Source organism: Equus przewalskii, chromosome 26 (assembly GCF_037783145.1).
Source record: "Equus przewalskii isolate Varuska chromosome 26, EquPr2, whole genome shotgun sequence".
NCBI classification, from domain to species: Eukaryota; Metazoa; Chordata; class Mammalia; order Perissodactyla; family Equidae; genus Equus; species Equus przewalskii.
Window position 1 is genome coordinate 37,134,986 of NC_091856.1, and position 26,109 is coordinate 37,161,094.

At 57.3% G+C, this 26,109-nt stretch overlaps 2 protein-coding genes across 9 annotated transcripts; one reads left to right on the forward strand and one right to left on the reverse strand.

Annotated features, from left to right (window-relative positions):
* Positions 1-3,486: 3,486 nt before the first annotated feature.
* Positions 3,487-18,959, reverse strand: LOC103551761 (basic proline-rich protein-like). The gene is made up of 3 exons (XM_070595810.1): positions 18,948-18,959; positions 16,166-17,286; positions 3,487-4,130 (listed from the first exon to the last, which is right to left on the reverse strand). The coding sequence occupies exons 1-3, from the start codon at positions 18,957-18,959 to the stop codon at positions 4,121-4,123; spliced, it is 1,143 nt and encodes a 380-aa protein (XP_070451911.1). The 3' UTR covers positions 3,487-4,120.
* On the forward strand, positions 16,408-25,385 carry PPP1R26 (protein phosphatase 1 regulatory subunit 26). 8 transcript variants are annotated; one of them, XM_070596236.1, is made up of 2 exons: positions 16,408-16,585; positions 19,803-25,385. In XM_070596236.1, exon 2 carries the CDS (start codon positions 20,124-20,126, stop codon positions 23,754-23,756), a length of 3,633 nt encoding a protein of 1,210 aa, XP_070452337.1. In that variant the 5' UTR covers positions 16,408-16,585; positions 19,803-20,123; the 3' UTR covers positions 23,757-25,385. The 8 variants fall into 8 exon arrangements, with proteins under 8 accessions (XP_070452337.1, XP_070452334.1, XP_008519596.2 ...); XM_070596233.1 differs by having other exon boundaries at positions 16,415-16,585; positions 19,642-25,385; XM_008521374.2 differs by lacking the exon at positions 16,408-16,585 and adding an exon at positions 17,182-18,835 and having other exon boundaries at positions 19,642-25,385.
* The last annotated feature ends 724 nt before the right edge of the window (positions 25,386-26,109 follow it).

The window sequence follows — 26,109 nt, forward strand, 5'->3', positions numbered from 1 at the left end:
GTCTGGCTCCTCCCTGGGCGTCCTAGGTGCCTGGAAGGGAGCCCGTGCCGTAGGCATTGGCCACACATCTAATGGGTAAATAAAAAGGAAAGGAATGACTCGAACAGCCACCCAGGAAGGAGGGTAGCTCTGCCCCTGGTTCTGAGCCTCAGGGCCATTCTTTTTCTTTTATTGGCTTATAACACTGTGTAAATTTCAGGTGTACATTATTATATATCAGTTTCTGTATAGCCTGCATCACATTCACCACCAATTGTCTAGTTTTCATCTGTCACCATACCTATGTGCCCCTTTACCCCTTTCACCCACCCCCCCACGCCCTTCCCTCTGGAAACCACCAATCTGTTCTTCTTATCCCTGGGTTTGTTTATCTTCCACAGATGAGTGAAATCATACATATCTGTCTTTCTCCCAGGGCCATTTTTTTGCAGGAGAAGATTCGTTCTAAGCTAACATCTATTGCCAATCTTCCCTTTTTTTTTCTTCCTTTCCCCCTCTCAAAGCCCCAGTACAGAGCTGTGTATAGTTGTCAGTTCCTCTCGTTCTCCTATGTGAGCCACCACAGCATGGCCCCCGACAGATGGGTGGTGTGGTTCTGCGCCCAGGAACCGAACTCTGGCCACCGAAGAGGAGCCCGCTGAACTTTAACCACTAGAGCACCAGGGCCGGCTCAGGGCCATTCTTTAAGACGAACTGCAGGCGAAGCTGGCTCCTCAAGAGGTGCCTCTGACTTTAGAAATCAAAGCTCCCAGCCCAGCCTGTCTCTCCTCCCTGTGGGAAGGGTGCTGGATATTGCCTGTCCCTTGTCCTGGTTTCTGTGCCCACCCACAGCCCCAGGCCCAAGGTCTCAGCCAGGAGTCCACAAGCTAAGTTCTCAGTGAAGCCGGCCCTCGGCTCTCCCGGGAGCTCACCGTGCCGCTGGAACCCCCTGCCCTGCACCTCCGGCGGACTGCAGGTGGGGCAGCCTCTCAGGTCCTTCCACAGAGGAGGCCCAGTCCCTTGGGGCCCACGCGGAGTCGGCAGCCCACACACTCAAGACAGCACCACAATTGGTGGGTCTCAACCTGTCTGAGCATCAGAACCACCAGGAGGCCCCCAGCCCACCCTCAGAGCTTCCGATCTCGTCACCCTGTTGAGGGCAAGGCCAAGGGCGGAGCCGACCCTGGGGGAGAGTCTCAGATAGGGGGGCCTGCTGAACCTGCGGTCGGGAGGACAGCAGTGACGTCCGGGATCAAGGCACTTCTAGCCCAGGCTGGACCCCCGCCCCAACATCCTCTCTCCTCCAAGAGACCCCTGCCCTGGCCGCCCCTTCCCCCACCCCGGCTTCTATCCACTTCCAGGACCCTGACATCACCACCACCCCCACAGCCCACAGCAGGCACCCAGGAAATGTTTGCAGGACCTCAGTGCTGATGGGCTGGGGGGGGCCCTCGAGGGCTATAGTGGCCAGCCTGGGCTGGGGCTCGCGGTGGAACTGGCCAGAGTCACATGGCTTGGGGCCCTCCGTACTGGGGCTCAAGTGAGGCAGGGGGCTTTAGAACTTACTAGAAGTTTCTGGACATTTAGTCTTGGCCCCTCTTCCTTACCCTCCCGGCCTCTCTGCTACCGTGTCGGATTTGCAAGCTCAATGTAACCTAGAAGGGCCTCTCCCTTAGCTGCTCAAAGGCCACTCTGCGAGCCCCAAAGAAGCCGGGGAGGGAGGACCCAACTTCTTTCCCCGAGGGGCTGTCCCTGGCCCGGTGCAGAGGGAGGACCCTCAGCCCGCCCCAGCCCAAGAGTGGAGGGCTTGAGTGCCGCTCCTGGGGAAAGGGGGCCTCAAAGGCCTCCACTAGCCATCGGCCCAGGACACTCACTCCCCCCACAGCCATGGTCCAGGTGCGGGGTGCCAGGCGGGGCATCTGCCGCCCCCAGGGATGTTCAGAGGAGACCCAGGCCCGAGGGGCCACCCTTCCCTCTCTCCCCTCACCCCACATTCCAGTCACTCAGCCATCCTGCCACCTCTCCACCAAAACCAACCCAGCGTCTGAGCCCGCCACCACCTGTCAGCTGCCACTCTGCCCTCGAGTGTGATCCCACAAGAATCACAGGATGCTTCTTACCCTCTTACAGTCGGGAGAATTAAGATATGACACACATGAAGTAAAACGCACCCTTGTGGAGCACAGCTCCGTGCGCTCTGACGAGGAGTCACCATGGGACGCCCCCACGGTCATGAGGAGAACCTTCCATCGCCCAGCGCTGCCCTCCCACTGCTCCGTAGTCAGCTCCTCCTTCCCCTTCCTGCCACGCTAAACCACCATCGGCCTGCTTTCTGTCACCTTGCGAGTTCTAGAAGTTTATATAAATGGAATCGCACAGCGCTCTTCTCCTGTGTCTGGCTCCTCCTACGTGATAGAATGTTTCTGAGACTCACCCACATCATGCCTGCCAGTCCTTGATCCTTTTAGCGCTGAGCATCCTCCATCGTACGGAAATACCACAATTTCCATAACCCATTCAGCAGCCAATAGACAGGGCTGTTTCCAACTTCATTCTATTATGAATAAAGCCAGTGTGAGCACCGGCGTAAAGGTTTTACGTTGACACGTCATTTTAATTTATCTTGGGTAAGTACCTGGGAGTGGAATTGCTGGGTCCCATGATAAGTGCACGTTCACAAGAAACTGCCCAACTGCCTCCCAAAGTGGCTGCACCCACCTTTTGCGATTCCACCAGCAGTGTCTGAGGGTGGCAGCTGTTCCACACCTTCCCCGACACTGGTATGGCCAGTCTTTCTATTGCAGCCATGCCAGCAAGCGTGTAGCAGGATCTCATTGCGGTTTACAGGGATCCTTTTAAAACCTAATTGTGACCTTCTTTTCTCAAAACTGTCCAAAATCCTCCTGGCCAAATCTAGGACAAGTTGAACAAAAAAGTTAATAGGAACTAATTATAACACACAAACTCAAATAATATCCCATGAGTCCATACTTATATACACACAGACGTGCACGGATCAAAGGGAGAAGGGAAAGTCTTATGTAGAATGCCAAAACTGGTAAAGATAGAAGATGGACTTGGAAAAACCACCATTTGGCAATCATCATGGTAATATTTTTTTCTGGCAACACTCATCAACGGATGCTAATACTTGTGGGCGAAAGTATGGTGAGAAACAGGATATTTACATAGTCCCAAAGTCTCTCCCCGACAAGATTCCTATTCATTCCAAAGGGAAAATGGGTAACTTCACAGCGGAGACTCGTGACTCACACCATGTCCATCAAGCGATCCACATCCCCACCGCCAGCAATGGCGCTCCTGTGCTCCTGGCGGAAGGCACGGAGAAGGGCACAAGCTCCCTCCTCTGGAGCTCCTGGCACACGTGCACAGCTCACTCTGACCACAAGGAAGCATCAACAGGAAAAAATCAAGGGTGTGCTGCCAAATAACTGGCCTAAAGCTTCAAAAACGTTGTCAGAGAACAAAAATTCGACCGAGTACACATAAAGATCTAATTGGCTTTATTCGGCGATTCATAAGTGGGCAGCATCGCCCCCAGCAAGGAGACAGGCGTTCTGAGCAGCTGTACAAGATGGAAGCCTCGACGACGTGGAAGAGTGGGTCATCTCAGCAAGGCCGCCTTCTTCCAGGGGAAGACAGGCCGCCGTGTCAGGCAGGTTCCCTCCTTAGGGCTGGTCAGGGAACTCCCGAGGGGCTGGTTTAAAATCCCACCCCTGGGAGAGGCTGAAGCTGCCGTGAGGTGAGGTGTCAAGCCTGGGTGGGTTCAGCATAAGTGACTCCATTTGGGGCCTGTTGATTCTTTTCAACCACATCAAGGTCATGAGGACAAAGACAGACTAAGGAACTGAACTGACTAAAGTAGCAAAGGGGCCCGGAATCAGAGCTGCCGGCGACCTCCGAGCGGGTCCCGGGCTGGGGGAGAGGTTTTCTTCTGCCATGAAGGACGTCTCTGTGTCCATCCGCGCTACGTGAACGAGGTCTGAAGAGCAGGTGACAGCAGTGTGTTCACATTCATTTCCTGATCCTTATCACTGTGCCGCGCTTAGGTAGGAGAACGTCCTCGTTTCTGGGAAATGCATGCAAAATTCTTTACAGGTGACGGCATCATGGCTGCAACTTACTCTCGTCTACAAAAAAAAATAGAGAAGAGAAGGACAAAAACAGACGGGATAGAAGGTTAACATTTTGGGAGCCTAGGTTAAGGATATAAGGGCACTATTTGTACTATTTTTGTAATACTTTGTAAAATTTTCTATACATCTGAAGTCATTTCAAAATAAAAGGTTTATTGAAATAAAACCCTCCAACAGCAGCTCACTGCTCTTAGAAAAAATCGAGACCCGCCTATCGCGGCCCGGCCACCTCTCCTGCCGCGGCCTCCAGCACCCTGCCTGCCCCTTACATCCCGTCACCCGGCCTGCTTTCCACGTCCCGGAACCCAGACACGTTACCGCCTCTGCGGCCTGCAGGGAAACCCGTCCCCGTCCACTGGCGTGGCTCATTCCCACCTACTCAGCCCGGCTCTGACGTCACCCCCCCAAAGATGCCTCCCCTGAACAAGCACCCGTCCCTCCTACCTTCACTCCCCGGCCTCACCCTGTTTTTCTTCACAGCCCTTTTCCCCTCAGCACACAGCACGTGATCTCTCCTTCAGATCGTATTTCTTTCTTCCTTGTGAAGCCCATCCCTCCCTCACAGGCCACCATGGTGTGCTCCTCTCCCAACCACACTTTCCCTCTGGGAACCTCTCTACTCCACCAATATCTGATTAGGTTCCATCCTCTCCGCTAGCCTGTGCCTCCCATTCCTTCTTCCCGCAGGGTCACCATTTGCTCCTACAGGACCTTCTGGTGAATTATTCTTCCTTCGTGCCACGAGCAACCTGCACACCTGTACATGGCTACCCTGCCCAAGTCAGCAGCCCAGACAGGGAGTGGAACTCTAGTCCTGCCGCTCTGCTACTCAAAGCCCTTCTGTGGCTCCTCACTGCATTCCGATTAAAACCTGGACACGCCTTGCTCCGAGCTCCCCCAGCCTCACCTCACTTCGCCTCATTGGAGCACTCACCTCAGCCCTAGGGGCCGATTCTCACCATTATGATTCCCCATCACATGGTGGTTCCCGGGCAGCAGGGCAGGGCTCCCGTTCCCAGGCTCTGGCAACATAGAAGGCGTAAGGAAGCGTTTCACGAGTTCATTGCTGCTTTCCGTCCGTATCTGCTGGGCTCCTCCAGTCAAGGGCCTGTGCCCGGCTCTGAGGATGACCCTGCAGCGTTGAGCCCCCGCTCTGCTGGGGCTGCGGGTAACCACGCACACAGCACCCAGAAGACCGAGGCTGGTGGGCCAGGGAAGGCTCCTCCCGAGTCAGAGCCACTGACGGGGATCGAGGTGACACCGAAGCCACAACCCTGCAGCTGCCACCTCTGCTCCTCGGTGAGGGCGGGCACCGCCTCCCGCCTCCCGGCCCCTCCTCTGCTGGCATCTCACCCAGGCTGGGAGAGGGGCAGGGCATCTTCCTGCCCAGCGCTCCCTGAGGCCCGCACGGGGGGTCCTGCCAGGGCCCCACAGCAAGGGCCAGTGGCACCCTCCAGCTCCGGTCCGAGGGGTCTGCTTACTTGCTTACTTTAATAAATCATTCAAACACCATACAATTCACCCATTAAAGCGTACAAACCAACGACTTTCAGCATCTTCACCACAGTGCAGCCAGCACCACAGCGGGCTGAAGAGACACCACAAGACACCACCAGAGAGAAGCCCCACGCCCTTTAGCCATCGCCTCCCTAACCCCGCCGCCCCGCCGGAGTCCCCGGCTCCCCCCGATCTACCCTCGGTCTCCGCAGAGGTCCCCACAGACGACGGGCTTCCTGTAAGTTTTATTGGCTTTCTGAACGAGCGCTCCGGCTCTGCCAGGCTCGCCCCGGGGTCTCCCGGGTGCAGGTGGAGAAGGTCCTCTCTGAGCCTGAGCCCCTCGCCGTGGCCTTGCACAGAGCAGCAGGTTTTCCTTCCAGATCCCAGGGGACGTCGAGGGGAGCCGAGCCCCGCTGGACGTCTCCCCCAGGGACGCCTAACTAGTGCCATCAACCCAACCTCAGAGTCACTTTAAGAGCTGCTTAAATATGGGCACTTTGTCAACAAACGTTGGAGAGGGCGTGGAGAAAAGGGAACCCTCAGACACTGCTGGTGGGAATGCAAACTGGTGCAGCCACTATGGAAAACAGTATGGAGATTCCTCAAAAAAATTAAAAATAAAAATACCATATGACCCAGCTATCCCACTACTGGGTATTTATCCGAAGAACTTGAAATCAGTAATACAAAGAGACTCATGCACCCCCATGTTCACTGCAGCATTATTCACAACAGCCAAGACGTGGAAGCAACCCAAGTGCCCATCCACTGATGAATGAATAAAGAAGATGTGGTATACACATACAACGGAATACCACTTAGCCATAAAAAGAGACAAAATCATCCCCTTTGCAACAACATGGATGGACCTTGAGAGTGTTATGTTAAGCAAAATAAGCCAGACAGAGAAAGACAAACACCGTATGATTTCACTCATCTGTGGAAGATAAACACACACGTGGACAAAGAGAACGGATTAGTGGTTACCAGAGGGGAAGGGGGTTGGGGGGTGGACACAGGGGTAAAGGGGCACATCTATATGGTGACTGACAAATAATAATGTACAACTGAAATTTCACAATGTTATAAACTATTACGACCTCAATTTAAAAAAAAGAAAGAAATGGGCGGTTTGAGCTTACTCCAGGCCGGCCCCCAAGGACGGACTGACCATCACTGAAGACCTTCGCAGCAAGACCGCAGACAGCTGCCGCTGGAGCTAAAACAGGACCAACTATGCCCGAGGGGTTACCTGCCCAGAGAAAGGTCAGTGTTGGTCAAGCGGAGCGGCCGCCTGGGGAGCGGGGAGTCTGGAGCTGGCGCGAGGCTCCGACGGGTCCGGCAGAGAACTCCTGCCTGCTGGGCACGGGACCGCTCAGCATCAGGGCGTTCAGGCCCAGCACGAGGGGATTTCCCAAGTAAGGGACTCTCGCCCCTTAGAAATCAGTTCTTCTTGACTTTTTCTTCTTTACTTTTACTGCTGTTAAAGAAAACCTATTACCCAACTTAATAAACCTGTCTTGTTATAGATACAAGTCACAATTTTGTGGGTAGTGACCATGATTCTGAACGTCAAGGGCACTGTGGTTAAGTCATGGACCTGAGTTAGGGCACCTGTGAGGGCCGATGTGGTGGCTAAGACCCTCCCTCGTAAGGGGAGGAGGCTTCCCAGATAATCTGCAAAACCCTCCCAGGATTAAGACTCCCCTGAAAAAACCAGCCCGCCCCATACTTCAACTAGGCAGGCATGGAAACACTCCTGGCTGCCCTCCTTTTCCAGACTTCTCCTCCTGCAGCAGAGTCTGGGATGGGAGGGGCCAGGCGACACACCCTGGGCTCAGAGCCCCGTTCATTCTTAAAAATCCAGTAAGAGGAGCACACGGCCAAAGTAAGCAGAAGAAAGGACGCAGAAAACAGGAGAGGAAGCCCTGGAAGTGTGAGACCCGATCCAGCAGGTGCACCACCGACTCGCAGAGGAGACACTTCTGGTCTCAGCTCCCACATGTAAAGGGCTAGGAGGCCGTCACCCCATCCTCAGAACAAGAAAACTGCACAAACAGAAACAACAACTTTTCTCAGACCCATCAGAGAACTGAGGTCGCAGGGCAAACTGCCACCCCGAAACCTGGAAATCAGGGAATTTAGAAAGTTGCGGCCCAGTCTGCTCACCGGGAGCAGAAGCCGCTGAGCAGAAACCAGCAGACACACTGATGGGAATCGTGGGAAAGTGCTGCAGGCTGAGTGTGCAATCGTGAGAGAGAAACTCCTGGGGCCACGGTCTGGGGGGCCCACACTCTCAAGGGCTTTCCCTCCAGGAACCCCACCAGGTGCTCTGAGAAGACCCCCTAGCGTCCCTGGCAGACAGAGGGGGAAAGAAATGCTGGTGAAACACACCAGGGCCTTCTCCGTCCTTGCCTTCCCTTCCAAGTGACCCGGCGAGGGCCCTGCTGTCCCCACGCTCTGGGTGCTGCCGGCCGCCTCCTCCGCCTGCCACTCCACAGGCCCCATCCAGCCGGTTTCCCGTGGGTGGCAGCCGGGGCCAGGGGCTCCATCACACAAGCCCCGCCCCCTCGGCCAGCCCTTGGGGCTGCCGTGTTCTTCATCAGGAGCCCAGAAGGTCTGATCGTCCCCTGTGTGGGGGTCGGCAGCTGCCATTCCCTACGCTCATGAGTTCCCAGGGAGTTGCAGAATGGTGATATTCTGCTCCTGACATTCCATTTTATTAGTCGGAACACTTTAATAAAAAAGACTCTCTCGTGTGCGATTCGGCTCCCCCGTGGCACAGCGCCCATGGAAAAGGCAGGGAAGATGCTGAATCCTTCCCCTTCACTGGCCTGTCTTCCAGGTAAGGAACTGACTCCTGTTCTCCTCCACAGGCGGCCAGCTGGGGTTCCCGACAGCGAACTCATAGATTAAAACCTACTTATGAGTTTCGATCCATCGCGATGAGTGTCTTTATCCCAGCGCAGGTTCTGCCACCTCTGCCATACACGGAGCTCCGCAAGTTCGACTCACTAACTCCTTTCAGGAGTGGCCGGCAGGACAGCGTCCCCAGCCCGTCTCTCCAGGGAAGGAGGATGGTGCTGTGAGCTCCCTTGAGGCAGAGGACCAAGGCGAAGGCTGCGGGTTGGAGCAGCGAGGCGGGCTCCTGCGCGGGAGAGCCGATGCAGAACCAGAGCGGCGTGGCACGCGGTAAACTTGCTCCTGGGATCAAGGCCTCAGGATGACGTTATTCCGTCCATTTGAGACCTTTGATGAAGCCCTGACACCAGCGGTAAGAAAACTAGAGGTACCGGCAGGGTCGAGAGTGTAACACATTTACTAAATTTGTACCATTTTTACCAAGACACGACATGACTCCTGGGTCTGGGGAAGGCCATTCTCTCTCTGCCGTCGGCCTGTCCTCAGAGCCCAGGGTCTCTCGACCCCCTAGGGACGGGCCGCCCGAGAAGCAGCTCTGTCCTCTCATCTGCACCTCCAGCCGAGGGACGGAGTCTTTGCTTGGACGTTTCTCGAGAAGTGACCGCCTCCTCCACCTAGTTTCTCAGCTCTGGGTTCTTCGAGAGAATGTTCACTAAGCACCTCCCCTTTTTCAGTCACAGACTTTCCCCTCTTGGTTCCTGCTCTTCCACAGCTCTAAAGGCTCGGGACGGGAGTCTTCAGACGACACTTGGAGTGACTTCCTCTGCAGCCCGCATCTCAAGACGGGCTATGGGTGTCCTGGGAAGACCGAGCAGACTCACAACAGAGAGGCCTCTGCTTTCTCTAGGTGTTAAGTGCGAAGCGCAGCTTTGTTCTTTCCCAGCAGTTCAGCAAAGATACCAGGGAAGATTCACAGAGCAGGACCCCCTGTAAGACTCACTCTCTCTCGGCTTCGCCTCTACAGGCTGAGGCTCTGGGGGGCAGCGCTGCTTCTCCAGGAGGCCCAGGGTACCAGGTGGCTGCGAGAGCAGGGCCCGTGCCCGGAGGAGCTCCTCATCTGCCACAGACGCATTGGCAGCAGCCCTGCGGCCCTGAAGACCTCAGACTGTGCCAGCACACTCTGCTCCAGACTCGCACACAGGAGCAGCTTCTCAGCCAGAGTCTGAATGGCGCTCCCGTCCCTTTGTATCCTCGACGACAGAGACTGCAGATAATAACAGCGGCTTGGGATCCAACAGGGCCTGCCGGCTGCTGCCTCCTCCCCCTCTGCCCAGACCACCTGCTTCCCAGCCAGCCTTCCGCGGTAGAACTCATCTCCTGGGATGTCTTCCCCTGATGCGCAGCCCGACTGCACACACGGAAGTGTCTCCTGTGGTGTGTGCCTTGAGGCTGGGGCCGACGCTAGGCATCCTGAGGCTCTCTCGAGGTGCACGAACTACACGGAGTGATACGCAAGGTCACCTCTGCCCAAGCCATTAACTCCCCCAAGCAGCTAGTCACTGAGCTAGCTACCTGTATACGCTGGTCCTGTGTGGCCAGGTTGAAGCTTCTCTCTCTGGATTCCACTCTGAGAAAGGAACTGCGTCTAGGTTCCACACCTGTCTTACTGGTCAACCTCCGCCTGCCGTCAGCAGTGAGGCTGTGCAACCCCTCTGCCGCTGCTACCGGAGACCACGGTTTCAGAAGTGGGTGTAAAGTTCAGTTGCTCTTTATGAGGGGGCGCGTCCTGCTTCGTCAACAGAGCAGAAGGTACCAGCTGGGCAGTCGTTTCACCGGAGTGTGCCCACCTTTGTGCCCTGCCGGCTCTCGCCGTGCACAGGCCACCTCCACAGGGGCCTGCCGGGAGCAGCTCCCCTTGTCCTTCCCTCCGTCCTGGACGTCGGGGGAGAGGGGTCAGGCAGGTGGACGACCACACTGTACCACCCACGTCTAAGAACGAACACGCTCGCCCCTCACACTCAGGGGAGTGAAACGCTGTCGGTCGAAAACTAAAACAGTAAGTGACAAGGTAGACTCCTGGGGAAAAGCTGTGTCTGACTTTCTGATTCAAGGGAGAGAAAAAAACCCGCTGCCCCCGGCTCTGTGCCCACCCGGTTCATTCCTCCCCCTGGGTTCTGCTGCCTCTGTGCTTGGCCCCGAGAACCCACCTGGGGAGGGACGGTCTCCTGCTGGACCCACCACCAGCAAGGAAGACGGGTCCCGTGGGTGGGCGCGCACGGCAGAGGCAGCCCACCCTAGGACGGACTTAAGCCCACACCAACGCCTCCCACGTCTCCCCCCAATTCCGAGGGGCCCAGTGGGTCCCCATCTTGGTCCGCAGACCTCTGGCCTCTTCTGCGTCTACAAGTTCAGGACGTGGCTGAGAGGAAAGCGGGCAGACATTTTTCCTAGTCATGTAACAGAGAGAACTATTCCCGAGAGAGAACACGGAAAGTGTTGTCATGGGGGATATTTTTGAAGTTTGCTTTAGTTTAAAATTAGATGGCGCCTTCTGGAATCAAGAGCAATGGTTTCACGCTCCCCCGTGGTCATCTTTCAACTCCTTTCCATCTTGGATGGTCCAAGCATCTCTATTTCTCTCCAACGGCACCACACTGATGTCCACACAAGGAACCAGGACCCTTTATCGAGCTCTGAGGACACTGGAGACCATCCCACACCTCAGACGGAGAGTGAGTGATTCAGGATGCAAGCAGGTCTCTGTGCAGAAATAGAAAGTTTCCGTACTGCTGTTCCAAAACTCGGCGAACGTGCAGTAGATGCTCTCTCCTTTCTGCCAAAGGGAAATCGAAATAGAATCGTTTCTACAGATTTGGAGAACTTTTCTGAGACTCGAGTGTGAACTTTCTCATCTTCACTCGGCGCCACATTCATTCACCGAGAGCGCAAAGCTTCCTCGTGACGAGCTTCGCCAGAATTTGTTTCTTTCGTCGCATTTGCCATCATTTTAATCCTGATGGCTAAAATTCTATTTCAGACTTTTATATCTAAGTCTTACAATCTTACGAATTCTTGACATATTTTCAGCAGCCTCTTCCACTGAATATAGTTTGGGTAAAATTTCCGAGTAAGATTTAACAAGTTGATGAACTCTTCGCCTGAAATATGGAGAGAGCGAGCTGCTGGCAGGGTTTCTGAGGTATAAGATCCAAGTGTCACTTCCAAAGGACTAGAGTCCTAGACAGTGTGTGGTGGACACAGGGCGGCCACCCAGACTCCGTTCAGGCAGAGGCGCCAGGAGTGCAGCCTGCACCAGCCACAGCTAAGACCCCTGGAGGCTGTGTCCCAGCCCAGAGGACATGCCTGGACTGAGGTCCCTCCTTCCCCAGGGCAGCCCATGTCCAGTGGCCCCCGTGGAGGGGTGTAGAGGCCCGGCCACCTGCCCCAACTGGGACCATCTGAGGGGTCATCTCAGCTGAGGCCACCATTGTATCCACGTCACAGCCAGCTCCCCGTCCGCCCAGTCGCACATCCCAAGGGTGCTCCTCGCTAACCTCCTGCACACACTTCCTCTCAAGTCTGTGCAGGACTGACCTGAGGTGAGGCTCCTGTCCCCGAGCTCAGCAGGGCCTAAGGTGCCCCGTCTCTGCTGGCCTTTTGTCGCTCTTGCCTTTTCTCCATATGTTTGTCCCACCTTGGAAGGGGGGCCCCACCATCCCAGCCCTGAGCCCCCAGTCCCGGTCACCTCCGGGTGCCACCCCCAGGTACCACTGGGCTCTCCAAGGACAGGAGCAAACTTCCCAAAATTGCTTAATAAGAATAAGGGCCTTTGTCTAATTGCTTTTCTGCAAAGAACCAGAGAAAATTATTTTTCCCTTAAATCTTGCATTGGAAAATATCCCACTCTTTTTTGAATAAATCTGAGGCGACGTGTCCTCATTTTCCATTCATGACGCACACTGGGCCCTCCTCAATAATTTCACCTCAAGAGGCTTCTTTTGCGCTCCAGTTTAGAATGCCACCTTATAAACAGACTACCTTAAAGCCAAGCTGTGCCCTGAAATGCTAAGTGACAAAGTGGGTAAAGTTCGTGCCAGGAGAATTCTGAGAACCTGACACTCAAGAAACAAAACTGAATAAGGCCGTGAAAGGTCATTTAAAAACTGTTTTGCAAAAACAGAATTCGCAAACATTGAATCGAGTCGGCAGTGACCTGGGCCTGGCCCTGGGGAGGGTATGGACACGACTGCATTTGCATACGTGAACGTTCAGACATTTCCATTATATAGTTCATGAGTTAATTTTTTTATATATGAAAGCAAGGCTCGTGATTTAAAAACTGAAAGAGTATAAAGAAGCCAGCAGGAACGACGAGGATCTCCTTGCTGGCCCCCCACCCCAGGCCGCTCCCCAGAGGGAATCGCGCAGCTAACGGCTGCTCGAAGGTCCAGGAGGAAAAAACAAACCTGCACATCCGCTCTGCCCGCAGCGGGTTATCTGCCACGCCCGCCACCCGCGTGTGAAAGCACATGAGGATGAGGCTTCACACTGACCTGCTCCCGTGCCCACCTCATCCTTTCCAAAGAGGCTTTGCAGGACGGCACCCCATCATTTGTTTCACTGTCCCCTCCGGTTGGCCGTTTAGGGCTTTTTGCTTTGCTGAGTGAAGGAGAGGCCTTGCAGAGAGGCACCTGTACAAACAGCGTGAGCACAACCTCAGGACAGATTCCTCAAAGCGGGGTCAGCGCACTTTACATCTCACAGACATGCCAGCGAGGCCACGCTGTCCTCCCGCCCATCACACTTCCTCTGTGTGGGGGGACATCGTGCCTTCCTTCATCTGAGTTCCTTTAATTAGGAGGGTGTCACTAACTCTTTAGACACAAATCCAGGGCCTTCTGGCTTCCCTCACCAACACCCCCGGGCCCTAGCCGGCTGTCTAGAGATCTCTCTCCTTGATATGGAGAGGAACGCGAGGTGGGCCCTCCGCTCCCTCTACAGAAGGGCACACGGAGGGCCGGAGGGGAGCAGTGACCAGCACAGGGCCCCAGAGCCAGATCGGAGGCCCTCGTGTCCACTACCCAGCCCATTGCTCTTGTCCCTGACCCCACTGCTGGCCGCCTGGGGGACAGCAGAGCTACTGACTGGTGTTCTAGAAGCATCAGCCCGGGGCTGAGCATAGAGATGCTGGGGGTCCCTGCTCCCTCGGGGGGAGAGCAGGGGTCCCCACTTCTTGATGGCAGATGCGTCTATTGCAAGAACACTGGGAAGGCGACCTGCAAGCTGATGCCAGGAGGCCCCGAACCCACACAGTGAGGAGCCTGATTAGAGGGAAACTGAGTCTCCGACGCACCTCGCACAGGAGCATAACAGACGCCTTTTCTTGTTCCTCCGACAAAGACCTCAGAGGGCACAGGAGGTGAGGCCCCTTAAAGTTAAAAAATGTAAATCTAAACATACATATGTAAACATACACACACAGATATACATCTGAAGGTCAGTGGCTTCAAAAAGGAGAGAAGAAAGCGCTCTCCTTCGAGAAACTGTTGATTACCCTTCACACACTCCGGCATTAATTCCACAGAGAGCGTTGACTCGTGCCCCTTCATGTCTGAAACTGTTCTCTCATTTTGAAATTTAGCCCTTGGACTGGTGAACGCTTATGAAATCACAGCTGGTGAAAGCCACCCTTTGGGGCCCTACCCCAAAGCCAGAGACTATAAAAGAAAACTCGATAGATTGGCTACATGCCCATGTAAAACTTGTGCATAGCAAACAGAAAGCTAAAGCCAAAGTTAAAAGAAAAATGACAAACTGAAAAACAAATGTGATCTGCACGAGTCTATGGCAGCGGTAGGCTGAAATCCTTAATATAAAAAGCTCTAGAGTAAGAAAAAGACATACAGCTAACAGAAAACAAAATATGGGCAAAGAACAGGTACAGGCAATTGTCCAAATGGCCAACAATAAAACGAAAAGATGTCCAACACGCCCAGCCATCAAAGAAATGAAAAGCACTGTGCTGCCAGCCTCGTCTCACCCAGGAGACGGCCAGAGACGCAATGGAACGACACGACCCAGGGCTGGCAGCAGGGCACGGCAACCTGCTCCCCCGCCAGGTGGGCGGATGGCACTCTCTGCGGCGTTTCTGGAGGGCATTTTGGCAAAACGCGTCCGAGCCTTTGGCCTCTTGGCGTGTCTTCTAGGAATTTACCCTGAGGAAACACTCAGACAGCTTCCAAAGACATATCATCAAAGATGTTCGTCACCGTACTATTTAAAAACTGCCAAGAAACATGCCAAAATATTTATAGTCGCTATCTCTGGGTGCTTACGTTATTCATTAGATCCGTTTCCCAAACTTTTAGCTGGGAACGAGTATTCCTCTTATAATGAAGAAACACTGCCTACTCAAACAATTCACTGAAGCATTAAAACAATGTTTTCACGGGTTTCTTGACACTTGGTCCCCAAATTCCCCAGACCGGTGAGACTAGAAATATCGCCCTTCTCATTCCCTGCAGGAAAAAGTCTCTGGTTTTTTATCCTATCAAACCTCTGGCACATTCTAGGCAGGAAACAAAGCCCCAGTTCACCCCCGCATACATCTGGTTCAGGCCCAGCAGGCCAGCAGGGACAGACAGAGGCATGTGTGTCTTGCTTGTGGTCTGCCCCTTCCCCTCGTCGGGCTCCATCCCCACAGGCACCAGCATCTCAAACAGCACGTGGACACCACGGGCTCCAGGCAGGTGAAGATCTCAGGACTATTTGAAAAAACTGGGAAGATGTTTCAGGCCACTCAGTCAGGGCAGAGGCCAGAAGCAGAAGCTAACTTACACCCACAGTGGGTTCCTGGAAGACAATATTCTCCATCCTTCCCAAACCAGGCCAGACGTCTAGGAAAGGGGGGCCTGGTCTATCTAACATCTGTCTCCTCCTGTCAGACCCGGGCCTGCAAATAGAGCCGGTTCCCTGATTCCTCCCAGCCTCCACTCCATCCTCCCCAGAACCCGGGAGGCTGGGCCCAGAGCAGGCACACTCTCAGGTGCTCAGGGATTACTTCCTGAGTGACTGAGATGCCATCCCAGGTCCCTGATACTCTGAAGCTCTGGGCTTCTATTAAACACAGGCCTGAGCCCTGCCTGCCTTGCTCCCCTGCGGCCGACCCTGGGCAGGGAATTTATCCATTCTCAGCCTCAGGTTCCTTATCTCTAAGTCCAGGGTGAGGCAGTCAGCACAGACACGTAGAAGCATTTGGCAAATCCAAAGGCAAAGGCAGCTGGAGGCCTGGGCAGCTTTCCTGGAGAAAGAGCAGGCCCTGTAGCAAGCAGCTCGGGGGACCTACGGGATGGGGGTGGGGGGCAGAGGGGACCAGCTGCTTCCAGGGCTGGGAAGCCAGGCTCAACCTTGAGCTCCATACAGACTTAAGACAACGAACTTCAGCTCGGCTAGCCCGGAGGAGAGGAGCTGTGGGCACGGTGCCGGGCACACAGTGGACACTGGACACGCAGGAGCTTCTAGTAACACGGCAGCTTCGAATCACAGCAACAAGAGAATCCCGAAGGAGGCCATCAGAGGCTTTCCTACAGCCCACACCCTCTCGGCTCCGAACTTCCCACCGCTGCGATCCTCCAGGCAGAGCGGGCGGCTGCCCGACTTTCAACACTTACTCAGCGCGCCCCTCTGCGAGGGGCGCAGATCCAGCCCCGGGCACGGGGCGGTCAACAGGACCCCAGGGTCCCCGCCTCCTGCAGGGGGTGGGGTGGGAGTCAGGCATCACGCCAACAAGTAATTCACCGACTGCAGCAGGAGCATTTCTGGGGTCCCCGTGCGAGTCTGGGGAGGGGCGGCGCGTCCCCGGAGGCTGGCGCCGCCCCCGGGCGGAGGGCGGGCCGCGGGTCGCGGGTCGCGGGGGAGGCGCCCGGCGCCCGCGGCTCCTCCGCAGCGCGGCCGGCAGGTGGGCGCGCGCTCGCCGGGCGGGGGTCCGGCCGGGCCGCGCGCCTCCCCCGGAACTCGGCCGTGCCATTCCCATGATGCCCAGCCACCGGGCACGGCTTCCGGAGCGCGGCCGCCGCCTCCCGCCGCCGCCGGTAGGTCCGGGGAGGGGGCGCCTGGGGGGTCGCCCCGCCCCGCGCGCCCCGCCCTCCCGCGCGCCCCGCCGCGCCGGGGCCGGGGCCGGGGACGAGGGGCGGCGGTGGGCGGCGGGCGGCGGGGAGGCGCGGCCGGGCCGCCCGTCCCCTCCGCCTGGGCCCGAGGGGCGGGGCGCGCCAGGACCTCGCCGCCCCCTCCCCCGGGACGCGAGGCGGGGCGGGCGGGCCGGGCGCCGGGGCGGGGGCGGCGGGGGCCCGGGGCGGCCGGCCAGGGGAGGGGGGCGGGCCGGAGGGTGCAGGCCGCGCCGGCGCCGGGCTCCCGGGCAGGGGCGCCGCGCGGACGGCAGGCGGTCACCTGGCCGCGCGGGGTCGCGGCCCCGCAGGCAGCCCCGGCCCCGCGTCTGCGCCCGGCGGCCCCGGCGCGCGCGTTCCTCGAAGGCGGCGGGGCCGGCGCCGCGGCCGGGGCCGGGGACGGGGCCGGGCCCAGGTGGGGCGCAGGTGAGGCCCGGCGCCGCGGCTTCCGGCCCGCCCGCTCCTCCCTCGCCGCGAGAAGGCGGTGCAGCCCTGCCCGGCGTGGCTTCGGGGAGGGTCCCGGAGCGCCGCCCCAGCCCCCGAGCCCACGGACCCCAGAAACATAGCCTCGGGGGCTCCGACCTGCGTGGAGGCCGCGGCCCTTCCCTGCGGGAGGTGCTCGCCCTTACCTGGCCGAGGACAGGCCCTTGGCAGGGTCAGCACTGGGGGCGAGGGCCCCCAGGCAGGGACAGCCTGTGCTCAGGGGTGAACGGTCAGGACAAGGTCAGCAGCGAGGGACTCGCCTTGCCTCCAGCCCCCCGGGCGCAGGCAGTGGCACCGCAACTTTGCTTGGGGGACACGTTGCTGTGGTATTGTCAAGGGTCACCCTCTGGCAGGCCAGGGCCCGGATTCGAGCCCACGCCCACTTCAGGTTGGCCAGACAGGGCCCTACTGCTGCCCGGCAGTCCTGGGCCAGGCTGCTTCCCCCACGTACCCCGACCCTACCCCCTGAGCCTCGGCGAGACCCCCACCCAGGAGGTAAGGACCGGAGCTGAACTGATTTTTGGTGAAGAGAGAAATGGACTCGGGGGCATTTTGTGGCGGGAGCCAGGCTGTTAAGATGGTACGGTTTTGTCCTCCCCTGAGGTTGGTGTCTAGACTGAGATGATGTCCAGGTGCCCTCCACGTTTTAAATTGTGGCACCGCGTGGCCTTGGTACAGGGTTGAGTGTCCCCACAGCCACCCTCCAGACCTGACTCCTTGGCTCTCGGGGCGCAGGGCGCAGTTCAAGAAAGTCAGAGCCCCTGGCTTCAGCTCGCAGTTCTGTCCAAATACAGTTTAGGGGCGTTTTCCAGAATGATTCATCTCATGTCGTTGATTGTTTTAAAGCCACAAGCTGTCGCTGGAGACGCCCTCTGAATTTTTAACCTCGTTCTTTCACTAGGTAATTTGACAGTTCAGACAACTTTGCTAGGAGTCCACGCTCTGTCTATAGTCATTGAAAAGCCGTGAACACGGTTCACAGAGTTCAGTGTTTCCCTTCCCTGGACCTTGCTGCCTAGTGTGGGAATCTCTGCGGCCCAGTGCGAGCATGGCTGTCCCTCGGCCCACATTTTGAGATAGAGTTGTTGTCCGAGTTCATAGTCACGATTTAGACCCTTCACAGCCCGAGGCCAACACAGACGTCACATCATCTCTGTAATTTTGCTGAGGCGGTTTGAAGGATGACAGCAGCAGAATGGGCGCAGCCCCCTAGCCAGTGAAGGAACCGCCACCACTTATGTTGGTCCCCACTGCTCTGTGACAGTGGGGGAATGTCGCCGAAGGGCGATGCTAGGGGAGAGATTATGAGCTGTAGTGGGAGGCCAGAATCCGAGGACTGGCGGATGGCTTCACATTCTTCTCCCCACCCCCATCCTGAGTGTCAGATCTGTGGCCCAGCGTAGTGGTAAATTAGTTGTGATTAACTATATTTGGTCTCAGGGTAAGTTCTTCCAAATTTTAATTTTGAGCCCTTAAACAAATGCTATTTCTTTCCCAAAAAATACTGACTAGCTGTAGCTTTGGCCTCTGAATTAGGTGTCTCTGATTCTCTTAATCCTGGCAGTCAAAAGTCTACTTAAAAAGTGGGCAAGGATGCTATGGAGTATCGCTGGAGCGATGAAGACCGAAGCTCTGAAACATTTTGCAAACATTGCTGAGTTGTCCAACTGAAACCAGACTGGAAAAGAATTTCAAGTAATTTCAATAAATTCTTTCACATTTTAATTTCACTTCTTGAGCACAAATCAGTCACAGCAAATGACTTGCTTCTGACTTTGTCACGCCCTCTGGTTAATGCTGGTCACACCTGTTTGGGCATGCCTGTGCCTAGGTGGCCGGGCCACGCTTTCTTGGAAAGGACTGTGGTGTGTAAACACAAGACTATGTGCTTGTCAGGAAGGAGGCTCCTGGTAGAGAAGGATCTGGGTCGGAAGCAGAGCAAATACACAGGCCAGTTCCAGCCCACCCACTGAGGTTCCAAGCGTGGTGACGGCCTTACCGGGCACCGTTTTTGGGGCGGAACTCCATCCGTGCTGCAGGGCTCGCCTCTTGCGTCTCAACTGCTTTGCCTTCCAGTGTGGGGGGTGCTAGGGGGTCAGAGAAACGTGAAGAATGAAGCTGTACGATGCATCTTGTGTTTCTCTGACTGTCTGCAGTCCGCAGTGGGGTCCTCTCTGCGGCGTCTCGGCTTTAGTGTAAAGGCTGTTTGTGAGCAGGTGTTGAGTGTTCCCAGGACCAGCCCAGCAGCTCTGCTGACGCAGCCGCATTTGCTCTGAGATACGGAAACTGTGGAGTAACCACACAGGATGAAAAAGGGCATGTGACTGTGTTTGGGGAAACTTTTAGGCTAATTAGCTAAAAACAATGATATGGGCCCATGAGACCATATGGCAAATATACATGTGACGTTTTTCAATCAAAAGGCTTTGGTACAACTGACTCGTTGAAGATGTTTGGGGAGATAATTCTTGAATTGCTCATCATGTAACTTTTTATTTCAGGAGCTTGTCATTCACGCCAAGAACGGCCCTGCCTGTGAAGTCTCCCCAAGCCCGGGTTCATGACAGTCGTTCGCTCTAACCTGCAGTGAAGCACTGACAGACCATCTCATCGGCCCCCTTGACAACCTTTCAGGGTAAATAAAACCTCTCTTCTCTTACAGACAAGACAGAGGCCCAGAGCAAGAACGCAGTGCAGGGGAAGGACATTCGTGTGTGCTTCTGTGCGAGCATGGTGCGAGGCGGCTCGGAAGTGTTCTAAGTGAATCTTCACAGCAGCTGAGAACGCTGAGGCCCAAGAAGCACGAGTAACCGGCCCAAGGGCCCCCAGCTGGCTGGGCTCTAACAGACCCACTGCTGCTCCGGGGCCGTGTACGCTGTTAACCGACAGTGGCGTGATACCAACGTGCGCTCTCCTCCCAGGATGTAAAAGGGGCAGGAAAATAAGGACTCGCCTTTCTGCACGGCCCTCCCCGTCCGCTAGAATGTTTCTCATGAACGCCCCTCCTGTGGTTGCTCTCCAGTCGAAATGGGAGGCCTTTGGCCCACCTGGGGGCTTTAGGTTCCCTGGGTGCTTCTCAGAGCCGAGAGAGGGCGTGGCGAGAGCAGCGGTGAGCGCCGAGGTGCAGATGATCATCAGCACGCTGCAGCGCGACCAGGCTGCCCTGGGCATGAGTGCCGAGCATGCCCTGCAGAAGAGCCAGAGGGCAGACAGAGGCCGAGACACGGGGCGGGCCACCAGCCCCGCCTTCGCCACCTGTGGGCTTGCTGCTGATTTTGACCCCAAGGGGGAGGAGGAAACCACAGACTTTGGCCCCTTGGTGCTGGATTCAGACAGTGACGACTCCGTGGACCGAGACATTGAGGAAGCCATCCAGGAGTACCTCAAGGCCAGGAGCGGGGCCACCCAGCCGCCCGGGGCCGCCGCCGGGGACACACAGTGCAAACCAGAGCCTCCTCAGAGCAGCGGCCCCACCACCCTGGGGCCCCTAAAATCTGCGCCTGGCTCCGGAGGCATCCCCGGAGGTGTCCCTGGCAGCCACGGGGGCAGCAGCGAGGACCAGGGCTCCGCCTCCCCCGTTAGTGTGAGCAGCGATGACTCCTTTGAACAGAGCATCCGGGCCGAGATAGAACAGTTTCTGAATGAGAAAAGGCAACACGAGACCCAAAAATGTGACGTTGCCGTGGATAGAAAACAAGACCCCAATGACAGTTTGGCCAAATTGGCGTTTAGATCCAGCAAAGAGCCGGTTGTCAAGGCCCCTCGGCAGGATCTGACGGGAGCTTGTAAGGAGTTTGTCTTCCGGAAACCTCCCAGGTTCGCCAAGGTGAACACACAGCCCAGGGGCCTCAGGTCTAAGGTCACCCCTGAGCCCGAGGGCTTGGGCGGCACGAAGCCAGCAGCCCCCAAGCCGGTCACTGCCTGCTGCCCTTCAGAAGCAGCCCAGAATAAAGGAGGAGCCAAGAGGAGCGTCGGCCCCGGAAGGAGGGGAAAGCGAGTCAAGAGCACAGCCCTGGTGCACGACGCATCTGATTCCAGCAGCGACGACGGCATCGAGGAGGCCATCCAGCTGTACCAGCTGGAGAAAAGGAAGGAGGCAGGCGGGGACCCCCTGCAGAAGGTGCTGCCCGGAGAGGAGAAGGGGCCGGACCCTCCCGCACACAGCACAAGCCTCTCCACAAAAAGTGCCTTGCCCGAAACCCACAGGAAAACACCAAGCAAGAAGAGGCCGGTGGCCACGAAGGCCGTGGACCTTGGCCCAGGTGGCCTTGACCCTGACCACCCCTGCAAGCCACCAAAGGAAACCAAAGCTGCACCCCCAGTAAACACCACTGCCAAAAGCGAGCCCATGGACCGGTCCTCGTGCCGGGCAGACACGTCCGCCGAGCTGATGTGCGCCGAAGCAATCCTGGACATTTCCAAAACGATCCTGCCAGCCCCCAGCGAGGGCAGTGACAGACCCCCGTCCGCCAGCCCGCTCTTCCATCCCCCAAACGTGCCTTCCCGCTCCGACGGCGACAGCAGCTCCGTGGACAGTGACGACAGCATCGAGCAGGAAATCCGGACGTTTCTGGCTCTGAAGGCTCAGTCGGGGAGTTTGCTGACCAAAACAGAAACCTGCCCGTCGTCCACACATTGCCCACTGCCGTCGCCCGGCCCCAATGGCCAGGCTGGTGGCCTCAAGACCCCTGTCTCTAAAACCCTAGACCTGTCACTAGGCTGCAAAAGAAAACACAGAGGAGGCAGCAGCGCTGTGCAGCCGTGTGCACCCAAGAAAACGAGGGAGGTGGCGAAGGAGGGTGCCCAGGACGCTGACCACAGCCAGGGGAAGATGCAGCCCAGCCAGGAAAAAGCCAGCGAGGCCCCCGGAAGGGAAGGCGAGTCCAGAGGCCAGCCTCTGCCCTGCAGGACCGGCAGGCTGGGTGAGGAGCACGTGGCCCCGGAAGCGAGAGGCGGCGTGTCACCAGGCCACAGGAAGGCGGCCGAGGCAAGGCGCGGAGAGGAGAAACAGAGCTCCGACGACAAGAGCAGCTCGCTGGACAGCGACGAGGACCTGGACACCGCCATTAAGGACTTGTTACGGTCCAAGCGGAAGCTGAAGAAACGGAGTAAGGACCCCAGAGCTGCGAGCAAGAAAAAGGTCAGGTTCAGCACCACCGAGACGCAATTCCTGGATCAGCTGGGCGGCTTCCAGAAAGATTGGAAGGACAAGAGCCCGCACTTGTTGAAAAGCTGCCTCTCAAAGCCCAAAAACGATGGCCAGGAGAGGCCGGCAAGGAAGCCCTGGGGCGTCTTCTGCAGAGAAACCGAGAGAACAAAGGCCACGGGCGCCAGGCCCGGGGACGAGCCCCCCGCCCTCCGGTTCCGGAGGAGAGCCTCCGAGGCGGCTTTGTTCTGCAGCGAAGCCGAAGCCGGTGGACTCCAAGGGCCGGCCCCCAGCCCCAGTTCCCTCTCGGACGACAGCAGCTCCGTGGACAGTGACGACAGCATCGAACTGGAGATTCGGAAGTTTCTGGCCGAAAAGGCCAAGGAGTCCGTGAGCGGTGCTGAAATTCAAGGAAGGGACCTGTCTGCTCCAGGCCCCGGGGCCAGGCCTGCACCAGAGCTGCCGGGCAGGAGGGGGCCACCCGCTGCCACAGCCCCACCCGGCGTGTGCACACGCAGCCAGCGGGCCGCGGGGAGGCCCTCGGTCCCCGGCGGGTGGAGCAGCCCCTGCGCCGAGCAGGCCGGTCTGCCTGTGGCCCTGGCCAGAGCAGAGCTGGCAGCACCCAGGAGCACCGGCGGCACTGTGTCTGCCAGGGGCTCGCCAGCCGGTCGGAGAAGCACGCTCGCTCACAGAGACCAGAGCCCGCGGGGGCCCGAGCCTGCTGCTGCAGACGGGGCTTTCGGGCCGCTGCCGAGCAGCGCGGAAGCCGGCTCCCGGGCCGAGGGCCCCGTGGGTGCCTTTCCCGGGCCCCCTCGAAGCCGAGTCCCACTGACTCGGAACCCAGGAGCCAAGAGGGAGGTCCCCCCAGCCAGCCTCACCCTGCCATGGGGTGACTTCGCCCCACAGAGTCGACCACAGAGCACGTGGGCCCTGAGCCCGGAGGGCAGAGGGGCAGCGTGGAAGGGCGGCCTCGGGAGCGAGCGGGAAAAGGGGCCGCAGGGCCAGAGCTCGGCCGGCCTCGCCCTGGACCCCAAGAAAGGCCTGCCCTTCGCGGGCTTCGCTCCGCTGCTCTCCACGCAGGCCTTCCACTTTGGGAAGAGCGTCTCCTGGGGGGGCAAGCCGGCCGGCCTCTTCAGCGGCCCCCTGAGCCTGCCCCTGCAGGGCCCGTCCTTCTCGGCCTTCCGAGAGAGCCCGGCCGGCCGCAGCCCGCTGTTCGGAGGCCCGCACTTGTTCCTGAAGAAGGAAGGCGGACACTGGCCGAGCAGGAGGTCCCAGGCGGGGCTCAATTTGCACAACAGGAGGAGCTCGGGTGCAGAGGAGAACCTTTTAGACCTGCGGTATAGACGGAGGGTGGTGGACAGAGATGATGAAGACCCGGAGGCCTTGGGCAGCGACGCCAGTGAATGCAGTGACACCTCCGTGGAGGAGGGCGGCGGCCCCTTGGCGCAGGGCAAGGTCCTCAAGCTGTGAGGACGCTTCCTGGTCCACAGCGCATTCGTGGAAAGCACACACATGTGCGTGCGTCCATGTGTGGAGACGCTGCTGTGACCAGGAGAGGAGACTGGAAGGCACTCTACGTGGCCCTGTACATATGTACACTAACATGAAACGTTTTTATTTAACACACGTGTCCTGGTAAATATGATTTTTGTAGCTTTTTTGTAAATTATTTAAAGTGTTGTAAAAAATATTTTTGGAAAATAGAGTTGTCCGGTTTTGTAGGGCGTTCCTAACCGCAGTTCCCCTGTCTCCGTGCAAGTCTGGGTTCTGACCGGCACGGCCCGAGGCTGAGGCTCCGGGTTGGGCGCCGGTGGGAATGTCCAGTTGTGCCTGCAGCTCAAGCCTGAGGAAGGCAGCAGTTGATGCCCCCTCGCCCCGAGAGTCACCAAAATGCCCCCCAGGGTCTCTGTTGGGACATTTCTGGACGCACTTCTTATAGAAAGGACCCCCTGGTCCCAAGAGGCCAGAGCATGTCTTCTGAACACTGCAGTCACAGCCTTCGACTGCGAGCTGTCGCAAAGCACAATGGCCAGCACACTGACCGCTCCTGTTGCCTGTAGAAAGCCCTGGGGAGATCTCGGCGGCAGGTCCCTCCAGTCTAGTCCTGAAGCCCCTACTGTCTCACGTCCAGTCCTGGTCAATTGCTCCATGATTCTAACAGCTCAGTAAACCTCTTTTTATATGGGAGCTACTGTTCTTCATTTTTAGTTACGGTTCTAAAAGGTAACAGACAACCTGTGCGTTTGAAATGTTCTTTTCTTGTTCTGTGCCAGCGAAGAAGCAGAGTGGCTGTACGAGTTTTGGTGCCCAGACGCCTTGAGCGCCGACGGCGTGCAGAGCCCGGTATCCTCCAGGGAGGAGCCAGTCGGGGTGTGCTCCAGCAGCTGAGCAGATGCTGCGGCCGGCTTTCTGAGGGGCTGCCTCCCCGTGTGCAGGACGAGAAGGACCGTTTCCCACACTTGGGCCTATTTTCCCTGCTCCCGTCCTCTCCCAGGGCCCTCAGGGTCTGAGCACAGAACAGGAGAGAGCAGAGCGTCCTGTGCCTTCCGCCCTGAGGCTGCTGTAGAGACATGGACACCTGTATCTTGGGGGCTGGGGGCTGGGCACTGACTGGTCACAACGTTTACATGCAACTGTCCGGCACACTTTCACCCGTTGTCCAGTTTCACGACTCGCCGTTTCAATTTAGCCATGACGGGCCTGGAGCAAGGATTCTTTGCAGCGAGTGCAGTTGGCATTCTCACTTGCAAGTGACTTTTCTACACATTGTGCACCCCTGGGCTTTAGCAGCAATTCACTTGGGTACCCAAATGCAGACATGCACCGGCGCCCACGGTCAGTGTCTGCTGGGTCGGACGCTGCGCCGAGGGGCCCTGTGGACTCTGGGACCGTCCAGTGCCTGCATGATGTGTGTTTGATATCTCTGTTGTTGAATATTTGTTCACATAAGTGCTTCCAGGAAAAGCAATTCATGTAACCCATGCTTTAAATTTTATTTAATTTTTAAGGAGTGCTTTTAACACTCGAAAACAAAAATCAGCTTGTTTTGTATATAAGAACTGTTTTTTTAATGCTAATAAATCCAGCGCTGCTCATGAATCAGTTTATGCAGTTTGTCCTCTGCACAGTGGCCTTGGCAGGAACTGACATGAGAACCCAGTGCCTGGGACCTGCGGGGTCCCGCCTCGCCGCCAGTGCGTCTGGCCCTGAGCACCTCTCGGCTCCTGCTGCCCATCCCAGTCTCCCCCACACCGGGACCCTTCACACTTTCCCCTCTTCCTGCCTCCCAAGTTCCCGTGGCCTCTGCGACACGAGCCCCGTTCCCTGTGGTTCCTGGGCACACAGGACAGCCTCCTGCATGCTGCCTTCCATCAGCTCTGGTTAGCGTGTGCCGACCTAACACACATGTCCAGGACAATGCACGTGTACACACGTCTGCCTTGACGTGCACAGCAGTCAGCAGGCGGCTTACGTTCGCGGTGTATGATTCACTTACTGCAGAGAACGCTCCAGGAGCCTGCCTTCCTCTTCATGGGGCATGCTGGTCCATTGTGAGCTTACGAAAAGTGGTGTGTCCTGACTGGGGTGGACTCAGAAACGCCCAGGTGTCCACGCACATTGGCGGCAGCGTGCCCTCCCATTGAGCACTCTGCCCTGCTGCCTGTGGGGTCTGGCACTGTTGTCCCCAGCGAGACGCTGAGCAAACTCCCCTCCTGCTTGGGGTTAAAATGCGAGCCCTGTGCAGAGTCTCCTCTTGGAGACCGTGAGCCTAGGGCACCGGAACCTCCTCTTTTCGTGCCTTCAGCAGTAGTTTGGCGCCTTT

Excerpts from the sequence above, each read along its gene's own strand:
- PPP1R26 (XM_070596236.1), top strand. The coding sequence starts at position 20,124 with ATGTTTCTCATGAACGCCCCTCCTGTGGTTGCTCTCCAGTCGAAATGG.